The 21,166-nt window shown below is 41.3% G+C and overlaps 1 protein-coding gene across 11 annotated transcripts in view; it reads left to right on the top strand.

Annotated features, from left to right (window-relative positions):
- The window catches only part of MAP3K5 (mitogen-activated protein kinase kinase kinase 5), a 266,255-nt gene that overhangs the window by 229,226 nt on the left and 15,863 nt on the right, over window positions 1–21,166 (top strand). For 7 of the 11 annotated variants that reach the window (XM_054686343.2, XM_054686341.2, XM_063812670.1 and 4 more), the window contains 4 exons: window positions 1,494–1,674; window positions 1,770–1,938; window positions 10,361–10,546; window positions 13,686–13,791. In XM_054686343.2, coding sequence (XP_054542318.1) covers window positions 1,494–1,674; window positions 1,770–1,938; window positions 10,361–10,546; window positions 13,686–13,791 — 642 coding nt within the window. The remainder of the gene's footprint in view (window positions 1–1,493; window positions 1,675–1,769; window positions 1,939–10,360; window positions 10,547–13,685; window positions 13,792–21,166) is intronic. The other 4 variants (XM_054686344.2, XM_063812671.1, XM_016956371.4 and 1 more) reach the window with 1 other exon arrangement.

Genomic DNA, 21,166 nt, shown 5'->3' with positions numbered 1-21,166 from the left:
GCTTCCTGCCTTCTAGTGATTCAGCTACAGAACTATTTAAATAACAGCAGATAAGTCAACCAGTTCATCCTGGGGAGACTTTCCAGTTACTGACCAGTAAGGTGGTTTCCCCCGAGGTCAGCTGTTCCTGAAAGCTGTATGTACTTCCGTCTTTCTCGCTACAGCTGAAACCAATGTCATGAGTCCCCTATCCTTGAGATCAGGGCAGTTGATTCAGTTCAGCCCAAGAGGAATTAAGAAGGAGATTCCAGGCAACAGTGGATTTCCTTTTCTATAATTTTATACCTTCATTCTTTATTAAAATGCTTTTGTAGCATTAGGATGTGTGTTTGATAAAGATGTTTCTGGCAAAAACCACTTTCTTTTTTTTTTTTTTTTTTTTTTTTTTTTTTTTTTGCATATCTGTCCATAGGATAGATCATGGACAGTATTTTATTGTGATTCAGATACCCGTTTCTCTCATTAGGAGTGAGGCTGAGAAGTTTCATATACATTTGGGAGCTTTTTGTGTTTTTCTTTCTGTGAACTGTTCAGGCATACATATACAGAGACTGACTAGCTGTCCTCCAGACCTGTTTCCTTTTCCTTCTGGGGTTTCCCAGCCTCCTGGCAAGTAACTGTGGCTGGTGGACTGAGGCTTGGGCAATGGATGGTGGGCCCGAGTGGCAACTCACCCAAGCATGATTCATAAAAACTTCCTATGAGATCCTCCTACTCTTTCTTCTCCATCTGCTGGAAAGATGTTGACACCCAGAGCGACCTATGAAGCTTTCTTTAAAACCAATGTTTGAGGAAATATAGGCAACTCTACTGTCTTATTCGCCATCCAAATAAAGAAGCAGCCCATGTCTACTAGAGAATCATAGTATCTGAGAACCAGGACAGACCTAAGAGATCATCTAGTCCATCTGTTTCCAAAATTTGTTTTCAGTGATGAATCCTTTTTTATATGAATCCTTAAGCAGAACTGTGATATATGACAGTCAGCATATTTTCTCTGGTTTCAGGTATAACAGGATTGGACCCTGTGGTCTAGACCTACAGCATCCCACTCACTCATCCCAACCAAGGCAGCCCCAAGATGCTAATGGAGACGCTTAAGCCCCTGAAGAACAGGCTTAAAGACTATCAATCTGACCCTGAATTTGATAAATATGAAAACTGAGACCCATAAATAGAAATAATTAGTAGTCAGTAAAAATGAGGGGATCAGACCCTCAGTAGACCCACTGAACTTGGGCTTCCTTGACTGTTTTGGTACCCCAGAGATATCCCTCCCAGGGCCTGGGAGGCCCTTTCCTGGCTACCCTGCCGTATGGGTTATGCTGAGCAAGGGAGGCAGTCATAACACATGACCGTTCCCTTACGTAGCATAATTATGCTGCTCATTGCAACAAGATATTTGACAAAGAATATGGCCTCTTTCAATGGGTGTTTCAGTATGTGTACATTTTTTAAAGTGTCAATTATCTTTTCCCTCCTCTCATCACAAGCAGAATATCTCAGGAGTATATCCTTGCCGGTACCTGTGCTGGTGGAGGACACCAGCAGCAGCAGTGAGTACGGCTCAGTTTCACCCGACACGGAGTTGAAAGTGGACCCCTTCTCTTTCAAAACAAGAGCCAAGTCCTGCGGAGAAAGAGATGTCAAGGGAATTCGGACACTCTTTTTGGGGTAAAGACCTGACTTACTTGGGGTGAGAGAAGTGTGTTGTTAAGTGTGTCATTTTATAAAGGGAACTATGATTTATGCTGCATAAATTTTCTCAGCATTCCAGATGAGAATTTTGAAGATCACAGTGCTCCTCCTTCCCCTGAAGAAAAAGATTCTGGATTCTTCATGCTGAGGAAGGACAGTGAGAGGCGAGCTACCCTTCACAGGATCCTGACGGAAGACCAAGACAAAATTGTGAGAAACCTAATGGAATCTTTAGCTCAGGTAAATCCTCTCCCAGGTGCTTCATTTCCCAAAGGTTACATATTTTATCTGTGTCCTAACCACCTGCAGCTGTCACAGATGATGTGAAAGGCAGGAGGAACCTGTAGTGCTCATCATGATAAACCTACCCCACAGGAAAAAAGAAAGCAAACCCTATGGTAGGGAATATATTAATATGAAAATAGGGAAATGATTTTTTCATTGCATTTTTGAACATAAGTTATTTTTAAGTCAGAAGCAAATTTTTCACATTGGCAACATTCCAACTAGCCCCTACAAGCCTCTTTTACTCTTCATTCATTTGTTTATTCATTCCATCAATAAACACGCATTAAGCCATGTGAGTTGCTAATTCTGACATTAGCATGAGGCTACCTGCCAGTCGCTCCTCTCAGCATTTGGGAAACATCAGCAAATACAACAGAACCCCTGAGCTTGTAAGGTTACATTTAGATGGAGGGTGAAGGGCAAAGGGAAGTAAATTGTAGTGAGTCTTCACTTAATGTAGTTGATAAGTCCTTGGAAACTGTGACTGAAGCAAAATTACATGTAACCAAACCAGTTTTGCCGTAGACTAATTGACATAAACAAGAGTTAAGTTCCTATGGCATATTTCTGGTCACAAAAACATGACCAAACTCCTAAATAAAGACTAAAACACTTCTAATATTCTACATTGAAATAAATGTGAACTCTATATACATTTAAGAAAGATGAATAAAAACAAGATAACTATCTACCCAGTTCAAGGCCATGGGTGGCCAGAGCCTATTCTGGCAGCTCAGTACCAGGCGGGCACCCGCCCTGGACAGGACACTATTCCACTGCAGGGTACATCCACACACACACCCACACTGAGACAATGTAGACACACAAATGAACCTAACATGCACATCCTTGGGATGCGGAGGAAACTATATGTATTAGTCTGTTCTCATGCTACTAATAAAGACATACCTGAGACTGGGTAATTTATAAAGGAAAGAAGTTTAACTGATTCACAGTTCCACATGGCTGGGGAGGCCTCACAATCATGGTGGAAGGTGAATGAGGAGCAAAGTCACATCTTACATGGCAGCAGGCAAGAGAGCTTGTGCAGGGGAATTCCCATTTGTAAAACCATCAGATCTCATGAGACTTATTCACTATCATGAGAACATCACAGGAAAGACCCACCCCCATGATTCAGTTACCCCCCACTTGGTCCCTCCCATGACACATGGGGATTATGGGAGCTACAATTCAAGATGAGATTTGGGTGGGGACACAGCCAAACCATATCACCAGAGTACCCCAGGTAAGGCCACACAGACATTGAGAAAATGTGCAAATTTGCCAGGCGTGATGGCTCATGCCTGTAATCCCAGCACTTTGGGAGGCTGAGGCGGGTGGATCACGAGGTCAGGAGATCGAGACCATCCTGGCTAACACGGTGAAACCCCATCTCTACTAAAAATACAAAAAATTAGCCAGGCATGATGGCGGGCGCCTGTAGTCCCAGCTACGTGGGAGTCTGAGGCAGGAGAATGGCGTGAACCCGGGAGGCGGAGCTTGCAGTGAGCTGAGATCGCGCCACTGCACTCCAGCCTGGGCGACAGAGGGAGACTGTCTCAAAAAAAAAAAAAAGAAAAAGAAAAGAAAATGTGCAAACTCCACACAGACAGTGGCCCCTACCAGGAATCAATTCTTTTTTTTCTCATCAAGGTTAGAAGGAAACAACATTGGGCAAAACAGTGTTATTTGAGGATCTGCTGTATACAATAGTTTAGAAGGCCATATGTACTCTGAAGAAAACAAAAGCTTGTCAGTGAACCTATCATTCCTTGGTATAATAGTTTGCTAGGGCTGTGTTTTAGTCCATTTTCTGTTGCTATAATAGAATACATGAGACTCAGTAATTTATAAAGAAAAGAGGTTTATTTGGGCTCATGGTTCTGGAGGCTAGGAAGTCCAAGATCCAGTGGCCCATCTGCATCTGGTGAGGGCCTCATGCTGCTTCAACTCGTGGTAGAAAGTAGAAAGGCAGTGGGGCTTGAGTGGAAAAAAGAGAGAGACAAGGAGAGCCAACTGGCTTTATGACATCTTGCTTTCCTGAGAACTAACCCAGTCTGTTGAGAACTACATTAACTGCATTAATCCCTTCATGAGCCTCATGACCCAAATGCCTCTTTAAAGACTCTGCCACCTCTCAGTATCATTACATTGGCTATTAAAGTTCAACATGAATTTTGACAGGACAAATCACATCCAAACCAGGGCAAGCAACCATAACAAACTCACATACTGGGTGGCTTACACAACAGAAATGTATTTTCTCACAGTTCTGGAGGCTGAAAGTCCAGGATCAAGGGGTTGGCAGGTTTGGTTTCTCCTGAGGCCTATCTGCTTAGCTTGCAGATGGCCACCTTCTTATTATCATGTGCTCAAATGGCCTTTTCTGGTGCACTTGCAGCCCTGGTGTCTCTTCCTCTTCTGATACGGACACCAGAAACATCAGTTCAATTGGATTAGGGCCCCACCCTTACGACCTCACTTAGTCCTAATTATCCCTTTTGAGGCCCTGTCTCCAAATGTATCCCATTGAGTGTTAGGGCTTCAACATACGAATTTGGAGGACACAGAACCATAATACCTGGGAAAATGTGTTCCCTGGAATTCTGTGTACAAACACAAGGAAGAATCCCCTTCCCAAATATGCACCAGGAGAAAAATGGATTTCCCTCAGCCCCAAGCTTCTTGTGGATACAACCTCCCACAGACACACTCAGTCCCTGGTATGACACTTCTCATCCTCTTTTAGTTCAATGGGTACTGGGAACTCATCTACCTGCCTCCCTTGCCGTGGCCTCTACCTGTCCTTCATGATCACTGTGGACTACTGCACATAGCTTCTTCCCTCCCTGTGTCCTGAGGAAATAGCTGCAAAAAAAGGTTGGGGCTAGAGGAGTCTAGCCAAGTTTTTAAAGTCTCTCAGTACAACAGTTTACCTGTTCTCATCTTTTATTGAGATGTAAATGGAGCAAAGCTCTCTCTTGGCTCTTAGTAAACAATCTCAGCCTGTCTCTGTCTTGAGAAACTCACTGTGCTTCTTTGCTAAACATTTTATCGCCTTAGGAATTCCCTAATGTCCACCTCTTTAGATCTCATAGAAGGAGCTGAAAGGCCATATATGTGCCAGTAGGGCCTCAGTACAAGGAGAGCTGAAATGAGTGTTTTCTACACACTCTCAAAAACCTTGACTTGGGTCCTAAAGGAAAGCTGTCTCGGGCAGTTACTCTGAGGCCCAGGAAGAAGGTGCTCTAGAGTGAGGGGTATAGCTGGCCTCTGAGTCCAGGGAGGATGAGTGTCATGCATGCTTCGTGGTGCTGGAGACTGGAGTGGTCTCGAGCCATCAGCTTTCTCTCTGGCCTTTCCTTTGGCTCACGGTGATCATTCAAAGACTGAGAATAGGACTGGGTTGACCCAAGAAGAGGAACCAAGCTGGATGGAGAGAGCAGCTGGGCAGCCCTTGGAGTTCTTTCATTTATTCATTCAACAAATACTTATTGAGCATCAGTCGAAGGCCAGGCACTGTACTATGTGCTGGGGATGCCGTGGCGAACCGAACAAAAATATCTGCATCCCCTTGAAGTTGACATTCTAGCGGAAGAAGAAAAACTATACATATATATAAAACATATAGTAATAACAGCTAACATTTTCTTTAGGCCAGTTACTGTTCTTAGTATTCCATGTGTATTTGCTCATTTAATTTTCATGACAGTAATACTATACCAATAGTTCTATTAGCATCCTCATTTTACAAATGAGGAAACAGGCACAGAGGACTTGAGTAGTTTGCCGAAGTCATGCAGTCCTAAGTGATGGAGTTAGGATTTTGACCCAGGCAGTTTGGCTCTGAAGTTTTTGCTTTAACCACCACATTGCTCTGCCTCGCTGGTAGGCCCGATGGTGACAAGTGCTAGGAAAACATAAAGTGGGGTGGGGATTAGGCATTGGAGGTGAAGAAAGAAAGTAAATCACCATTAGCCACTGCAGAGTGAAGGCCTCTCCTGTGGACCTCTAAGATGCTTGATTTTAGGTCAAAAACACATAAAACCCAGGAATTGCCTAAATCTCTAATTACCCCCAAAGAATGTGCTTTTCCAGTACAGGAAATGCCAGTTTGTTGGGGTCTATTCTTTGTCTCCCTGCTGGACCATAGTGTCATCAGGGATAGGACTGCCTTGGTCATCACTTCTATGACTGTGCTGAAATAGTTAAATGTGGGAGTGGTTAGTCATATTCAATTGTTTGGTGCCTCCTGGTTTTAAAGTGCATTTGAATGTTCTCTGTAAAAGGAGAAATGAAAGAAAACCTTAAAAGCAACCATCAGAGGGCATGCCTTAGGGGACCAACATGAAGCTACCAGTGAGTACCCGAAACTGCTGATCAGAATCACAAGCTGAATCCATAATGGCCACATGATGGTGGGGGCCCTTCTGACTGCTGTTAAGGATGTTGGGAATCCTTTCCTGTGACATCAAATGGTGATTCAGTGGTAGAACAGGTCCTGACCCAGGTTGACAGCTGCTATTGCAGGTCATTGGGGCAGTAGAATAGAATGGTTAGGAGCTTGGGCTTAGCTTGCTGTTTGAGGCCTGGTTCCATCACTTAAAGGCTGTGCAATTTGGGCAACCGATTTAACTTCTCAGAGCCTGAACCTCCTCATCTATGATGGAGGAGTCTACTTTATAAGCTTGCTATCAGGAGTAACTGAGATTGTGAGTGATTTAAATCATAACAGAAAATATTCCACAATTGTTAACTGTTATTGTTATCATTATCAAGCAGGCTAATAATAGTTATCTAATATCTTTAATTTTTTTCTACAATCAATCAGAAGTAATTATTGCCATTGTATTGCTTCTAGATATATATTTGTATCTATATTTAAGCCTACACTTTATAACAAAACCAAATCTAGATATTGGTCCGGTCCTCAAACCCTTAAACCATGAAAAGCCTTTTAATCTGTAACATCCTTCTGAAATCCTTTCCTGGTTTTTGAGGAAGTTTAAAGGATAAAGACTGGAGAGCATCTTTGCAGAAGACCGTGTGCGTTAGTCAGGGTTCTCTAGAGGGACAGAACTAATGGAATACATATATATGTAAAGGGGAGTTTATTAAGTATTAACTCACATAATCACAAGGTCCCACAATAGGCTGTCTGCAGGCTGAGGAGCATGGAGAGCCAGTCTGAGTTCCAAAACTGAAGAACTTGGAGTCTAATATTCGAGGGCAGGAAGCATCTAGCACAAGAGAAAGATGTAGGCTGGGAAGCTAGGTCACTCTCTCTTTTCACATTTTTCTGCCTGCTTATATTCCAGCCGCACTGGCAGCTGATTAAATTTTGACCACCCAGATTAAGGGTGGGTCTGCCTTTCCCAGCCCACAGACTCAAATGTTAATCTCCTTTGGCAACACCCTCACAGACACACCCAGGATCAATACTTTGTATCCTTCGATCCAATCAAGTAGACACTCAGTATTAACCATCACAACCTGGTACTAGGAGTGCAGGAAATGCATACCGTTAAATCTATGCTGACGCTGAGTCAGGCTCACCAGATACTAGCCAAGATGCTTGTTTTTGAAGGCACATGAGTGAGTTAACATGGAGAGACTGGAGTCAGAATAGAAATAAATGATGACGTAAGTAGATGAATTAGTCTGAACAGAAAACATTTCCCAGAGTAGAGCATGTTCCTTTGCAGGACAGTAGCACACACATCAAAAAACCAGAAGCAACATGTTTTTCTGTTGTAAAAACAAAGTTAATGTCGAAAAAAAAGTTTGCCATTTGAAGTTTGCTATTGGCAAACATGTTGCAACTGAGTTTTTACTAAGAGAAGCTTCCAATTTCTGCATAACTCACATTTTTCTTCTTGAACATGTTTTCATGATGTTATGATTTTGCCTGTGAATCTTTACCTTGGGTGCAATTTAGTTTGTGGTAAGGAAAAAACCAACAAAGTTTATAATGGTTCCCATTGTGATTTTAAAGTATTCCTTTAATGACAGCTTTCAAGCTTTTCAATATAATCTTATCTCATGAAAACATAAACATGAGACCAAGCTTCCAAATGAAAATATATTAAGAGAAAGAACTCGATGGTGCATTTCTTTTTTATTTTAATAGACTCCTAGAAATTATGATTTTCACAGCCCAGTGGAGGAATTTTAATTTTAATGGTACAGTAAGAAAATGTACAATATAAAATAAAAATGATATAATAGTTTCTTAAAGTTTCTTATATTTTCTTAAAGTTAAATGGGAACAAATAACATCCTACTGTGCTTCCTTAAAGAAGCAGTGTGGGCCGGGCATGGTGGCTCATGCCTGTAGTCCCAGCACTTTGGGATTACAGCACTCAGGAGGCTGAGGCAGGTGGATGACTTGAGGTCACGAGTTCAAGACCAGCCTGGCCAACATGGCGAAACCTCAGCTCTACTAAAAATACAAAAGTTAGCGAGGCATGACAGGTGCCTGTAATCCCAGCTACTTGGGAAGCTGAGGTAGGAGAATCACTTGAAGTTGGGAGGCAGAGGTTGTGGTGAGCTGAAATGGAGCCACTGCACTCCAGCCTGGGCGACAAAGCAAGACTTTGTCAATAAATAAATAAATAAATAAATAAGCAGCAGTATGCCTTGCTCAAAGGAGAAAAGTTCCATCTGAGGTTGGGGAAAGTGGCTCACATCTTGCTCAAAGGAGAAAAGTTCCATCTGAGGTTGGGGAAAGTGGCTCACATCTATAATCCCAGCACTTTGGGAGGCCGAGGTGGGAGGATCACTTGAGCCCAGGAATTTGAGACCAGCCTGGGCAACTTAGCAAAACCCAGTCTCTACAAAAAGTTTTAAAAAAAATTATCTGGGTGTGGTGGCACATGCCTATAATCCCTAGCTACTCAGGAGGCTGAGGTGGGAAGAGAGCTAGAACCCAGGAGTTAGGGGCTGCAGTGAGCTATGATTGTGCCACTACACTCCAGCCTGGGTGACAAAGAGAGGCCCTGTCTCTTAAAAAGAAAAAATCATTTTGAGAAAGAGCATTTGTTTGAACATTGTAATATATTTTAGTGTAATAAAATAGTCCATCAGTCCGTTCTTAGAAGCAATTGCTTCATTGATGGGTAAGGGGTAGTTTCAAAAATGAAGTTTGAGATCAGCTCCTCTTGGTTGCAAGGAACTGACACACCATTAGGACAACTGAAGTACCAAGGACATGTTATAGGTAGACACGCATAGCAATAAGGGAAGTAGACTCTTAAGGAATTCCAATCATAGTGCCTAGCCGAGTCTCACAGACACTGAAAACAGAATATGAGCCTGAGGAACTTCAAGTCCCCGGAGTTTGCACATCTTTTCTCTGGCTTGGTTACTGTTGACCTGCTTGGTGTGCATTTCTGTTCTTGTCCACTTCTCCTCTCCCTCCCTGATATGGTTTGGCTGTGTTGCCACCCAAATCTCATCTTGAATTGTAACTCCCACAATTCCCATGTGTCGTGGGAGGAACCTGGTGGGAGGTGATTGAATTATGGGGGCAGGTCTTTCCTGCGCTGTTCTTGTGATAGTGAATGAGTCTCACAAGATTTGATGCTTTTAAAAAATGGGAGTTTGCCTGCACAACCTCTCTCTTTTTGCCTGCTGCCATCCACGTAAGATGTGACTTGTTCCTCCTTGCCTTCCGCCATGATTGTGAGGCTTCCCCAGCCACGTGGAACTGTAAGTCCAATTAAACCTCTTTCTTTTGTAAATTGCCCAGTCTCAGGTATGTGTTTTCAGCAGTGTGAAAACGAACTAATACACTCCCTATTGTCTTTCTCAATTCCATTGCTTCTGCTATGGTTGGACATATTCATGACCCTATTTTATAGCTTCTCTTTCCGGGCAGACTTTCAGGTTGAGATCCTATGGCTTATTGCTCAAATCTCTTTTTAGTTCCCAATTAAAATTTCTGAAAGAATCTTATGGCCTTAGTCTTTTTGGGCAAAGCTTTGTTATCTGACTATATCATGGCTACTGACCAGCGTGTGGGGCAGGTACCTTTTCTCTCTGATTATTTCTTGGTGTTGGTAGGAGGATTGAAGAGGAGCCATATAGTTCAAAATATGGTCTTTCCTTTGGAGACATTTGGAAGTCCAGTTCTTCTCAGAAAGGGGTGTGGGAAGTATGGTGGCTCATGCCTGGAATCCCAGCACTTTGGGAAGTAGTGATGGGAGGCTCGCTTGAGCCCAGGAGTTCGAGACCAGCCTGGGCAATACAGTGAGACCTTGTCTCTACCAAAAGAAAAAAAAATGTGGGGGGAGGGGGTATGGAGATAGGCTTCCCATGGCAGGTATATCCAGCATATGTTGACGGAAGGATTGTTGATTTTTATTCACAGGGGGCTGAAGAACCAAAACTAAAATGGGAACACATCACAACCCTCATTGCAAGCCTCAGAGAATTTGTGAGATCCACTGACCGAAAAATCATAGCCACCACATTGTCAAAGCTGAAACTGGAGCTGGACTTCGACAGCCATGGCATTAGCCAAGTCCAGGTGGTACTCTTTGGTTTTCAAGATGCTGTAAGTATGATATTTTGCCAGTGTTTTCCCACACACTAAAATTAGTTAGAAAAATAAGATAAAACATAAGTTCTGTGATTTTTCTTTTAAAATTCCAGTGAACTCTATTCTTTTTGGATGAAAAATGTGAGATATTCGCCTCTCAGTGTGCTTCTAAGTATCTGATTTGTTGTTTTGTGTGTTTGCATTCCCCAAATTAAAAAACACATAAAACCAAATCACCATGGAAAATAACAAAATATTTCCCATGGCTGAACTTCGTTCTTATGAAATTATGTTGGGTCATTGTTTATTTTGACAACTTTAGCAACATAACACACTTTAGTCATACATTTTCTAATGCTATATGAGAAATGCCATCTAGTGGCCATTGAGAAAAATTTAACAGTACAGATTGAAATGGTCACTGCTGAATAAAACCAGTTAATTTTTTTCCAGTTTTTCTCTAGTTTTCATACAGAACATTTTTAACATGTTTGTTTCATAAATACCTACTCTGTTCTAGCCAGAAGTGTACTTTCAGAGTACAGAGCATCACTGATTAAAAATTAAAGCACATGATCTAATGAGAGATTGCTGAGAAGTCTTCTCTCCAAAATTGAGTTGCTATGCAACACAAAGTAAAGCCAGTCTTCTGTACTGCATTCAGAACCTTCTGTGTTATTCTTGGGTGAGACTTATCTGTGGAACTCAGTGCCAAAAAAGCCTCAAGCCACCTCCAGGAGACCCTTAACAAGATGTGGGAGACTGAAATAAGAGGGTTCTTGATGGTGCTTGTGGTATAAATATGGAAGTATAATTTTATTTAAATTCCAAAATTAATTCAGCCCTAATGTGTATATTGCTTCTTTGTAGAAAGTGCGTTGACAATTTTATTTGCAACATCAAATGATCCCCAATTTAAAGCCAAATTAGAATCCTTCAATAACTACTAGCATTCTCTGAGACACTGTGTAAGCCACTTGGTCTTTATGCTATATTGTGGGCAGGGACAAGAGTCCTGACTTGATTGAGGGCATAAGAAATTAAAGCAACTGGCAAAGCCTATCACTAATATTAAATGCTAAAAGCATGCTTATGCTGCAACTAGGGAAACCCAACTGCCTGCAAGTAGAGTGAAACAATTTAGCTAATTTGCACTTGCCCACACATTTGGCTTCTAGCCTAGAGGTTGGAAAGCAAGTTTGCTGTAGAATTCAGACTGAGAGCTATTGGATTGTACTCCTGGGCCTTGGGCCAGGTCAGACACACACACACACACGTGTACACACACACACATGTATACACACACATGTGTACACACACACGCCTGCTCTTGCTCATTCACTGTCCAGGATGAGAATGAACCCAAAATATGGGCCCTATGATGTAATTTGCTATGTAATAAAGAGCTGAGAGGAGCAGGTTATGGTTATAACAGATCCCTCTTCCACCTAATAAGAATGTAATTTTTTTTTTTTTTTTTTGAGATGGAGTCCCCCTCTGTTGGCTGGGCTGGAGTGCAGTGGCATGATCTCAGCTCACTGCAACCTCTGCCTCCCGGGTTCAAGCAATTCTTGTGCCTCAGCCTCCCGAGAACTGGAACTACAGGTGCCTGCCACCATGCCCAGCTAATTTTTGTATTTTTAGTAGAGATTGGGTTTTGCCATGTTGGCCAGGCTGGTCTTGAACTCCTGGCGTCAGGTGATCCGCCCGCATCGGACTCCCAAAGTGCTGGGATTACAGGGCGTGAGCCACCATGTCCAGCCAGTATGTAAATTCTTTAAAGAAATGAAGGTACCAGGACAAACTCAGCCTGGATGGATTTTCTAGAACAAGTGGGAACCTAGCAAGGGTTCATTTCCTGTGCAACTACTACGATGAAGTCCTCAAACTGACTCTTTTCCAAACTAGGGGATTTTGATGAAGATGGACCAAGCACAGGCATGAGCAACTGGAGCTCCAGCTCTTGACCTGGGTTTGTGGCTGGGTCACCATCTCCCCAGCCGCAGTAGGGATGGTGATTAAATTTTTGGAATTTAAATAAAATTATACTTCCATAATCATACTATAGATACTCAGAGGTATCTAACCAGAGCCCTGTTGGGGAAATAGCCTCTTTTTTTAGAGGTCTGTGTAAGCCAGCAGGTAGTAGAGTTAACCCAAAATTTAAGTGAGCTTGTCATAGTCTTATGCTAAAAGCTTGTTTTTAGAAAGGTAATGCACATGATAAATACATACAATGGAATATAATTCAAGCTTAAAAAGGAAAGAAATCCTGACACATGCTACAACACGAATGAAGCTTAGAGATGTTATGCCAAGTGAAACAAACCATTCACATAAGGCCAAATACTGTAATTCCACTTATATGAAGGTACCTACGGTAGTGAAATTTATAAGAGACAGAAATTAAAATGCTTGTTTTCAGGGACTGTGGGGAGGGAGAAATGGGAACTTACTGTTTAATGGGTATAGAGTTTTAGTTTTGCAAGATAAAGAGTTCTGTGGATGGATGGCGGTGATGGTAGTACAATAATGTGAATGTACTTAATGCCACTGAACCATACACTTAAAAATGGCTAAGATGGCCAGGCACGGTGGCTCATGTCTGCAATCCAGCACTTTGGGAGGCTGAGGCAGGAGGATTGCTAGAGCCCCGGAGGCACAGGTTGCAGTGAGCCATGATCCCGCCACTGCACTCCACCCTGGGTGACAGAGCAAGACCGTGTCCCCAAAACAACCGAAATAATAATAAGAAGAAGAAGAAGTAATTGAAAATAATGAACAGTAAGAACAGCCTTTATTTTTATTTAAAGTCTCTTAGACCCTGTCTTCCTCCTTCACCCCCCTCCCCATCCATTCTGCAGACATTATAAAAGCTAAAAACTGCACATTCTGAGTCCCAAAGAAGCAACATTCTCATTTGAACCAGACTGCCTTTCACTTAAATAACTTATTTGCTTACATGGAGCTCACTAAACTTTGATTTGAAGTAGCAATTTTTACTTTGTTTTCCAATGACATAAAGAATTACAAAGAATTCAAGGTGAAGAAACTTTTTAGTTGTTTTGTAAATGGAACTTCATACAAGTGCTTCGATCAGCTAGGCTATTTGCAATTAAAAATTAAAGTAGGCTAAATGTCACTCTCTCTCCAGGTCAATAAAGTTCTTCGGAATCATAACATCAAGCCGCACTGGATGTTTGCCTTAGACAGTATCATTCGGAAGGCGGTACAGACAGCCATTACCATCCTGGTTCCAGGTCAGAGATATTTAATTACTCTGCACATATTTAGTGCTTGGATATTTTAGATTACTGTTCATCTGTTATTTCTGATATCACCTTAGTACTTTAAAAACCATAATACCCTTTTTAAAAGAAATATTTTCAACATCACCAAATAGTACATATAGTCTGGATAATGGTACACCGAGCAAAATATTTACTAAGAATGAGGAAGACTTGCTTCCCCTGTCTTTAAGGAATGTGTTTGGATGTGAAGAGAAAAAGTATACAGGTGACTCAGATAAATATGCATTTCAAAATATAGATATCTGGACCACAAAACACATTCCTACATCTTTTACCCAGTGGTTCCCAAATCTTCCAATGTATTCCGCAATTTAAGGAGGCATTGCATAACTCGTTGCATTGAGCAATTTAATTGTCTTTAAAATTACAGCGTTCAAAGCCCCATCTGAAGCCAAATAAGAATCTGCCAGGAATAAAGCCCAGGAATCTGATTTTTTTTTTAAAAAACTACTCTTTTAGAGCAGTTTAAGATTCACAGCAAAATTGAGTGGAAGATACAGAGATTTTGCACATACCCCTTAGCCTCACACATGCATAGCCTCCTCCATTATCAAGGTCCCCCACAGAGTGGTATATTGGTTACAATCAGTGAATCTACATTGACACGTTATCATCACCAAGAGTCCATAGTTCATATTAGGGTTCAGTCTTGGTGTTGTACATTCTCTAGGAATTCTACATATATAATAACATGTATCCACCATTATAGTATCATAAAGAATATTTTCACAGCCCTGAACATCCTCCTTGTTCCATCTGTAAGAACTTGATTTTAATACAGCTCTCAGGTCATGTTGATGAATAGCCAAGTTTGGAAATCACTGGTCTAGACACAGCCCCAGCTATGTTGGCAGTGAGATACAAAAGGGGTAGTGTTGATGAAACAAGGGTTTTTGGCATAAGTGAGGAGTGTACTCATACTCTAAGGCAAAACCTCCAACGTGTTTTGATAGTCTACCCATTAATAAAAAATTGTAGGCAAAGCTCTTCCACCCTGTGTGTGTGTTGGGGTGGTGGGTGGATGCATGGATGCATGGATGAGTATGTAGGTAGGCAGAAAGAAAGAGCAGTTGACCAATTGTTACATGGATAGATACAGATTTATATATATTATATAAACAAATTAGAAACATGTTCTGTTGTACTAATTTGTACCTATATTATAAAGCATTCTGAAATATAAATTTAAAAGGATAAGATCAATATGAAATATTTTCATTTTAGTTTTCTTTTTTTTTTTTTTTTTTAAGTAGAGATGAAGTCTCACTCTGTTGCCCACGCTAGTCTCAAACCCCTGGGCTCAAGCTGTCCTCCCGCCTCGGCCTCCCAAAGTGCTGTGATTACAGGCGTGAGCTGCTGCACCTGGCCCTGAAATATTTTTAAATTAAAATTATTTATAAATGGTACTACAAACTTTTAAGTTCAGGCCAACCCTTCTGAGTTGTGGAATTCCCTCTCTTCTCATAGAACACTTGAGTGTTTGACATGAGAGTGAGAGCATCCGGGTCAATCTTTATGTCAAACATTGGTCAAGATTAAGTTATTTCTTATGTAAGAAAGAAACAGAAGTTCTGCTATCCCTGAACATGTTACTTCTACCTGGAACACACCTCCACCCCATGTCTCTCCTGTCCTGTGGCTTACACCTTTGCATTCTTCAGGCCACCGAGAGTCTGGACCTATCCCCAAATCTAAAGTAGGCTTCCTCTGTTATTCTCTCTCCTTGGAAATGGTTTTCACCTATTTGTGATGCCACAATCTGAAACTACTTTTGTTTCTAGTTTAATGGCTGTTACCCTCACCAGAGGGTAACTGTTTGTGGTTTATTTTATTCTGAGCCTAGCATACTGTCCAGCACAGTGTCTGGAAAACAGTGGATCCCTGATTCATATTTGGTTGAAACAGTAAGTAAATGAGTTTCACCTGATTATAACAAATTAGGGTGAAAATTTGCATGGTGTAGAAACTTAGAAAAAAATTCTAGAGAGCCTTTGAAGCACATGATTAGTAGTTGGATGTGAACCTAAGAAATTCATGCTCTAAGGAAGTCAAACAATATTTATATTCAGATACTTTATCATTAGGATAAGGCTGGTTGTAGGGAATGTGCTATAGAGGGGTTAGATATTCAAAAGATCTATGGGATGAAGAGGGAATAGTGTATATCACTGAAAGGGAGAGGTATGGGCCATGAATTAAACACAGTAGCAACCTAAATTAAGGACACCTAAATGAAGAAAGGAAAAAGAGAGTATATTTTGAAACAACTTAAATAGCATATAAATGATCTGTTTACTTAATTAAAAAAAACCAAACTTCCTTTTAGTAATGATTACCTAATGTAATGTGGTATCCAGAATAGAAAACGAACATTAGTGAAAAACTGAGAATCTGAGTGAAATCTGCAGTTTAGTTAATAGTTTACACCAATGTTAATTTAATCATTCTGAAAAACATGCCATAGTTATGTAAGATATATTAGGAAGAGCTGTGTGGATGGTATACAGGAATTCTTTGTACTATTTTTGCAATGTTTCCATGAATCTAAAATTCTTCCAGAATAGAAAGTTTAAAAAGCAAAAGTAACTGTAGGTGAAACTCTGTTAGGTTTAGGGAGAACAGCAGGGAGGTTGCAGAGAGGGAGCTGTCCTTGCGCGAGTGTCCCAGGGATGGACGCTGCTGTGATCAACCATGTGCAGAACAAGGCACATTTTTTATTAAAAGTGTTTGCTAAAGAAAGGACTTTGTTCTTCCACCATGAAATTGGTTTCTTTGAGGCCACTAGGAATTTCTGATTTCAACTGAAGTTACTGTTTGAAAACATTTATTTTTGAAAAGTGGAATTTTTAGAAGAGAATTACATGGACAGTACTTTTTGTATTTCCCTCAGGATAAGAAAAGTCCATATACACTGTATACCAATATACAAATGATGAAATATGTGGACAAAATGAAGTGATGTCAGTCATTCAACAACTCCATCAAATTTCCAGATGTCCTGAAAGATTTTGTTATGCCATTAAGATATAAAGAAATTACATGAAAAACAGACGCCTTCAAATGCCCCTGATAAAAATTCCTTTCAGATGCAAGATACTATAGTTAACCTGCCATTTCAGAAGACATGCGAAAGAAGACCACAAATTTTAAAAAGTATACCATCGCTAGTACAATATGCATTGCTTAATGACAGGGCTATGTTCTGAGACATGCGTCCTTAGGCAATTTTGTCATTCTGCAAACATCCTAGAGTGGACTTACACAAACCTAGATGGCAGAGCGTACTAGATGCGCAGGCCTTATGGTATGGCCTGTTGCTCCCGGGCTACAAATTTGTATGGTGTGTTACTATACTGAATATTGTAGGCAATTTTAACACAGTGGTAAGTGTTTGTGTGTCTGAACATACAAAAGGTATAGTAAAATATAGTATTACAATCTTATGGGACCACTGTAATATATGCGATCCATCCTTGACTGAAATGTTGTTATACCGTACATGATTGTACGTTCATTTCCTAGATCTGTCTACTGAGAAGACCCAAGTCTTGGTTTCTAAATGCCATTCTTCAATAAAAGGAATTGGGTTTCCTTGGAGAAGTGGTTGATTCCAGGCTGGGGGCAGGGGAAATAAAAGATAAGATTGTAGCTGGGCATGGTGTCTCACCCCTGTAATCCTAAGGCTTCGTGAGGCCAAGGCAAGAAGATTGCTTGAGGCCAGGAGTTTGAGACCAGCCTGGCCAAAATATCAAGACCCTGTCTCTAAAAAAATAAAAATAAATTAGGCAGACATAGTGGTGCATGCCCATAGCTACTTGGGAGGCTGAGGTGGGAGGATTGCTGGAGCCCAGGAGATAGAGGCTACAGTGAGCTATGATTGCACTGCTGTACTCCAGCTTGAGCGACAGAGCGAGACCCCACGTCATAAATAAATAAATAAATACCTGGAACACCTCGTGATGCCAGAAATAAGAAAGTGTCAAAAAGGATGGAGATTTATTGAAAGGACACTAGAGCCAACCTGAAAATGTTCCAAACAGTCCAAGCCAGAACAATCTGAACAACAAAATAATGATCATATTGGATTATAGATTATAGAATAAAATAAGCATCCGTGAGTCCATATTAATATAAATAATTGAATAAATAAATATATGGACGAGAAAGATCACCTTTTTGTTATAGTAGAATTGTGATTGATAAATAAAAATGAATGAGGAAAACAGAAAATCACCAGTAGGCAAACACCACAGTAATAATTATTGCAGGCAAGGGCCATCAATGACTGCTAAAGTAGGCAAAAGAATGAGGAGAAACAGGATATGTGGATGGTTTTCAAAGTGTCTCCCCACAAGATATTTACTAACTACGAGGAGAAAACAGTAATTTTACAGTGAAGGAATGTGGCAGACACCCCCTCAACCAAATGATCAAGGTAAGCATCACTAGTAAGAAGACACATCAGCGTCATATACCTCCTGATAGGATGCCCTGAGAAGGACACAGCATCACACTGTGGTGTTCTTGCCAAAAATGCACAACCTCAACCTAATCACAAGAAGACGTCAGTGAACCTCAAATAAAAGACATTGTACAAAAACCTGACCAATACTCCTCAAAAGGGTGAAGGTCGTGAGAAATAAAAAAATACTAGTTACATATTGGAAGAGACTAAGGCGACATGACAACTAATTATAATGAGGGATCCTTGATCAGAAAAAGGACATTGGTAGGAAAACTGGTGAAATTCAAATAATGTCCATAGATTAGTTAATAGTATTGTGTCAAAGTCAGGTGTGGTGACTCACATCTATAATACCAGCACTTTGGGAGGCTGAGGTGGGAGGATTGCTTGAGCCTAGGAGTTTGAGATCACCCCAGGCAGTGTGGCAAAACCGCATCTCTACATAAAAAATACAAAAATAAGTCAGGCATGGCAGCATGTGCCTGTGGTCCTGGCTACTAGGGAGGCTGAGGTGAGAGGATCAATTGAGCCCAGGAGGTCAAGGCCACAGTGAGCTGAGATTGCACCACTGCACTCTGGCCTGGGGGACAGAGTGAGACCCTGTCTCAAAAAAAAAAAAAAAAATAGTATTGTATCAATGTTAATTTCCTGGTTTTGATAATAGTGCCAAAGGTATATAAACTGTTAAGGCGAGAGCAAGTGGCTGAAGGCTATACAGGAACTCTCTGCACTATTTTTGCAACTTCTCTGTTATCCTAAAATTATTTCAAAATAAAAAGTTAAAAAAAAAGTGTTTAGGCCAGGCGCGGTGGCTCACGCCTATAATCCCAGCACTTTGGGAGGCCGAGGCGGGCGGATCACGAGGTCAGGAGATCAAGACTATCCTGGCTAACACAGTGAAACCCCATCTCTACTAAAGATACAAAAAATTAGCCGGGCGAGGTGGCGGGCGCCTGTAGTCCCAGCTATGTGGGAGGCTGAGGCAGGAGAATGGCATGAACCCCAGGGGGTGGAGCCTGCAGTGAGCCGAGATCGTGCCACTGCACTCCAGCCTGGGTGAAAGAGCAAGACTCCTTCTCAAAAAAAAAAAAAAAAAAAAAAAAGTGTTTAATCTTTTTTCCAAAAGGAGCACACAGAACAGAGAGTACAGTACAAGTCCCTTAAGAATTTGTTTTTTCTCAGACTATTTTCTCACTTGTCATCAACAATCAGCCTTTAGATTATTGGCAGCATTAGTCCTCTAGTACAGTCTGCTTGTGGGTGACCAGATGGAGTAATGCTGAGCACAGAGACTATGATGGCAGTGCTAAGGTAAGAGTATTGATAATGTAAGCATACTTCCTCTATCAACAATAATTGTTAACAGCTGCTTCAAGCACTTGATATTACCACTAGTTGTTAACTGAATCAAGCATGTGCTCCAAGTTCACATTAATGTGAATTGAACAGCATGGTGTACGTACGAGGAGCTTCATGCAAGTGTTATACACTGCACTCACAAGTATTATGATCTTACTAAGCATTAGAAATACTCTGTGTTAAAGAAGCTTGGTCTAGGCCAAGCATGGTGGCTCATGCCTATAATCTCAGCACTTTGGGAGGCCAAGGCAGGCAGATCACATGAGGCCAGGAATTTGAGACCAGCCTGGCCAACATGGTGAAACCCCATCTCTACTAAAAATACAAATATTAGCCAGGTATGATGGTGCATGCCTATAATCCCAACTACTCAGGAGGCCGAGGCAGAAGAATCACTTGAACCTGGGAGGCAGAGGTTGCAGTGAGCCAAGATCATGCCACTGCACTCCAGCCTGGGCGACAGAGTGAGACTCCGTCTCAAAAAAAAAAAAAAAAAAAGAAAGAAAGAAAAGAAAAAGAAACTTGGTCTAGTTATTTTCCTTCCTCTGAGGAAGTAACCATTTGGGTGGAAATAGTTTTGTTGTTGATCCCATCTTGCTGGTTTGGAAACAATGCACTGGCTCCACTTTTCCACTCATGGGCTTTAAGGCCCCCTTGAGTCCCAGTCTTTCTCCTGACACATGGCTGTCTCCTGACAGTCCCCTCTGCTTTACATTGTTCTCAGAGGGTCTTGGGCCATCGTTTGAGCTTCATTCTTTCAAATACACTTCCCTCTTTCTCTATCAAGCCAAGGCTCCCCTCCCCCAGAACTCTGCATAGGCCCTTCAGCCTCCATGAATCCCTCAGTGAGTGAGTAAACTACCACTGGATTCAGTCACTGCAAATGTACTTTATTTACCCCTTAGCACTCTTACTACATGTATGTGTTAGGGTTCTTCAAAGAAACAGAACCAATAGGATACATAGAGATATATAAGAGAAGATTTATAATGGGAATTGGCTCATGTGATTATGGAGGCTGAGAAGTTCTACCATATAACATCAGTAAACTGGAGAACCAAGAAAGCTGGTGGTATAATCAGTCTGACTCCAAAGGCCTGAGAACTAGGGGAGCCAACTGAAATTGAAGGTCTGAGAACCAAGAGCTCTGATATCCAAGAGCGGGAGAAGGTGGATGTCCCAGCTCAAGGAGAGAGAAAGAGAATTCACCCTTTCTCCATCTTTTTGTTCTATTCAGGTCCTCAGTGGACTGGATGATGCCTGCCCACATTGGGGAGGGCCATCTTCTTTATTAAGTGCATTGATTCAAATGCTAATCTCTTCTGGAAACACCCTCACCCCTCACAGACACATCCAAAATAATGTTCTACCAGCTATCTGGCCATCCTTAGCCCAGTCAAGTTGACATATATAATTAACCATCTCAGTGTACATGCGAATTATATATATAACTAGGTCTATACCTGAGATAATCTGAGATATATGTAGCTGTATTAATTT

The sequence above is a fragment of the Pan troglodytes genome, chromosome 5 (assembly GCF_028858775.2).
Source record: "Pan troglodytes isolate AG18354 chromosome 5, NHGRI_mPanTro3-v2.0_pri, whole genome shotgun sequence".
Classification (NCBI taxonomy): Eukaryota; Metazoa; Chordata; class Mammalia; order Primates; family Hominidae; genus Pan; species Pan troglodytes.
The sequence above is the reverse complement of the archived record's forward strand: the minus strand, read 5'-3'. Positions and strand labels throughout refer to the sequence as shown.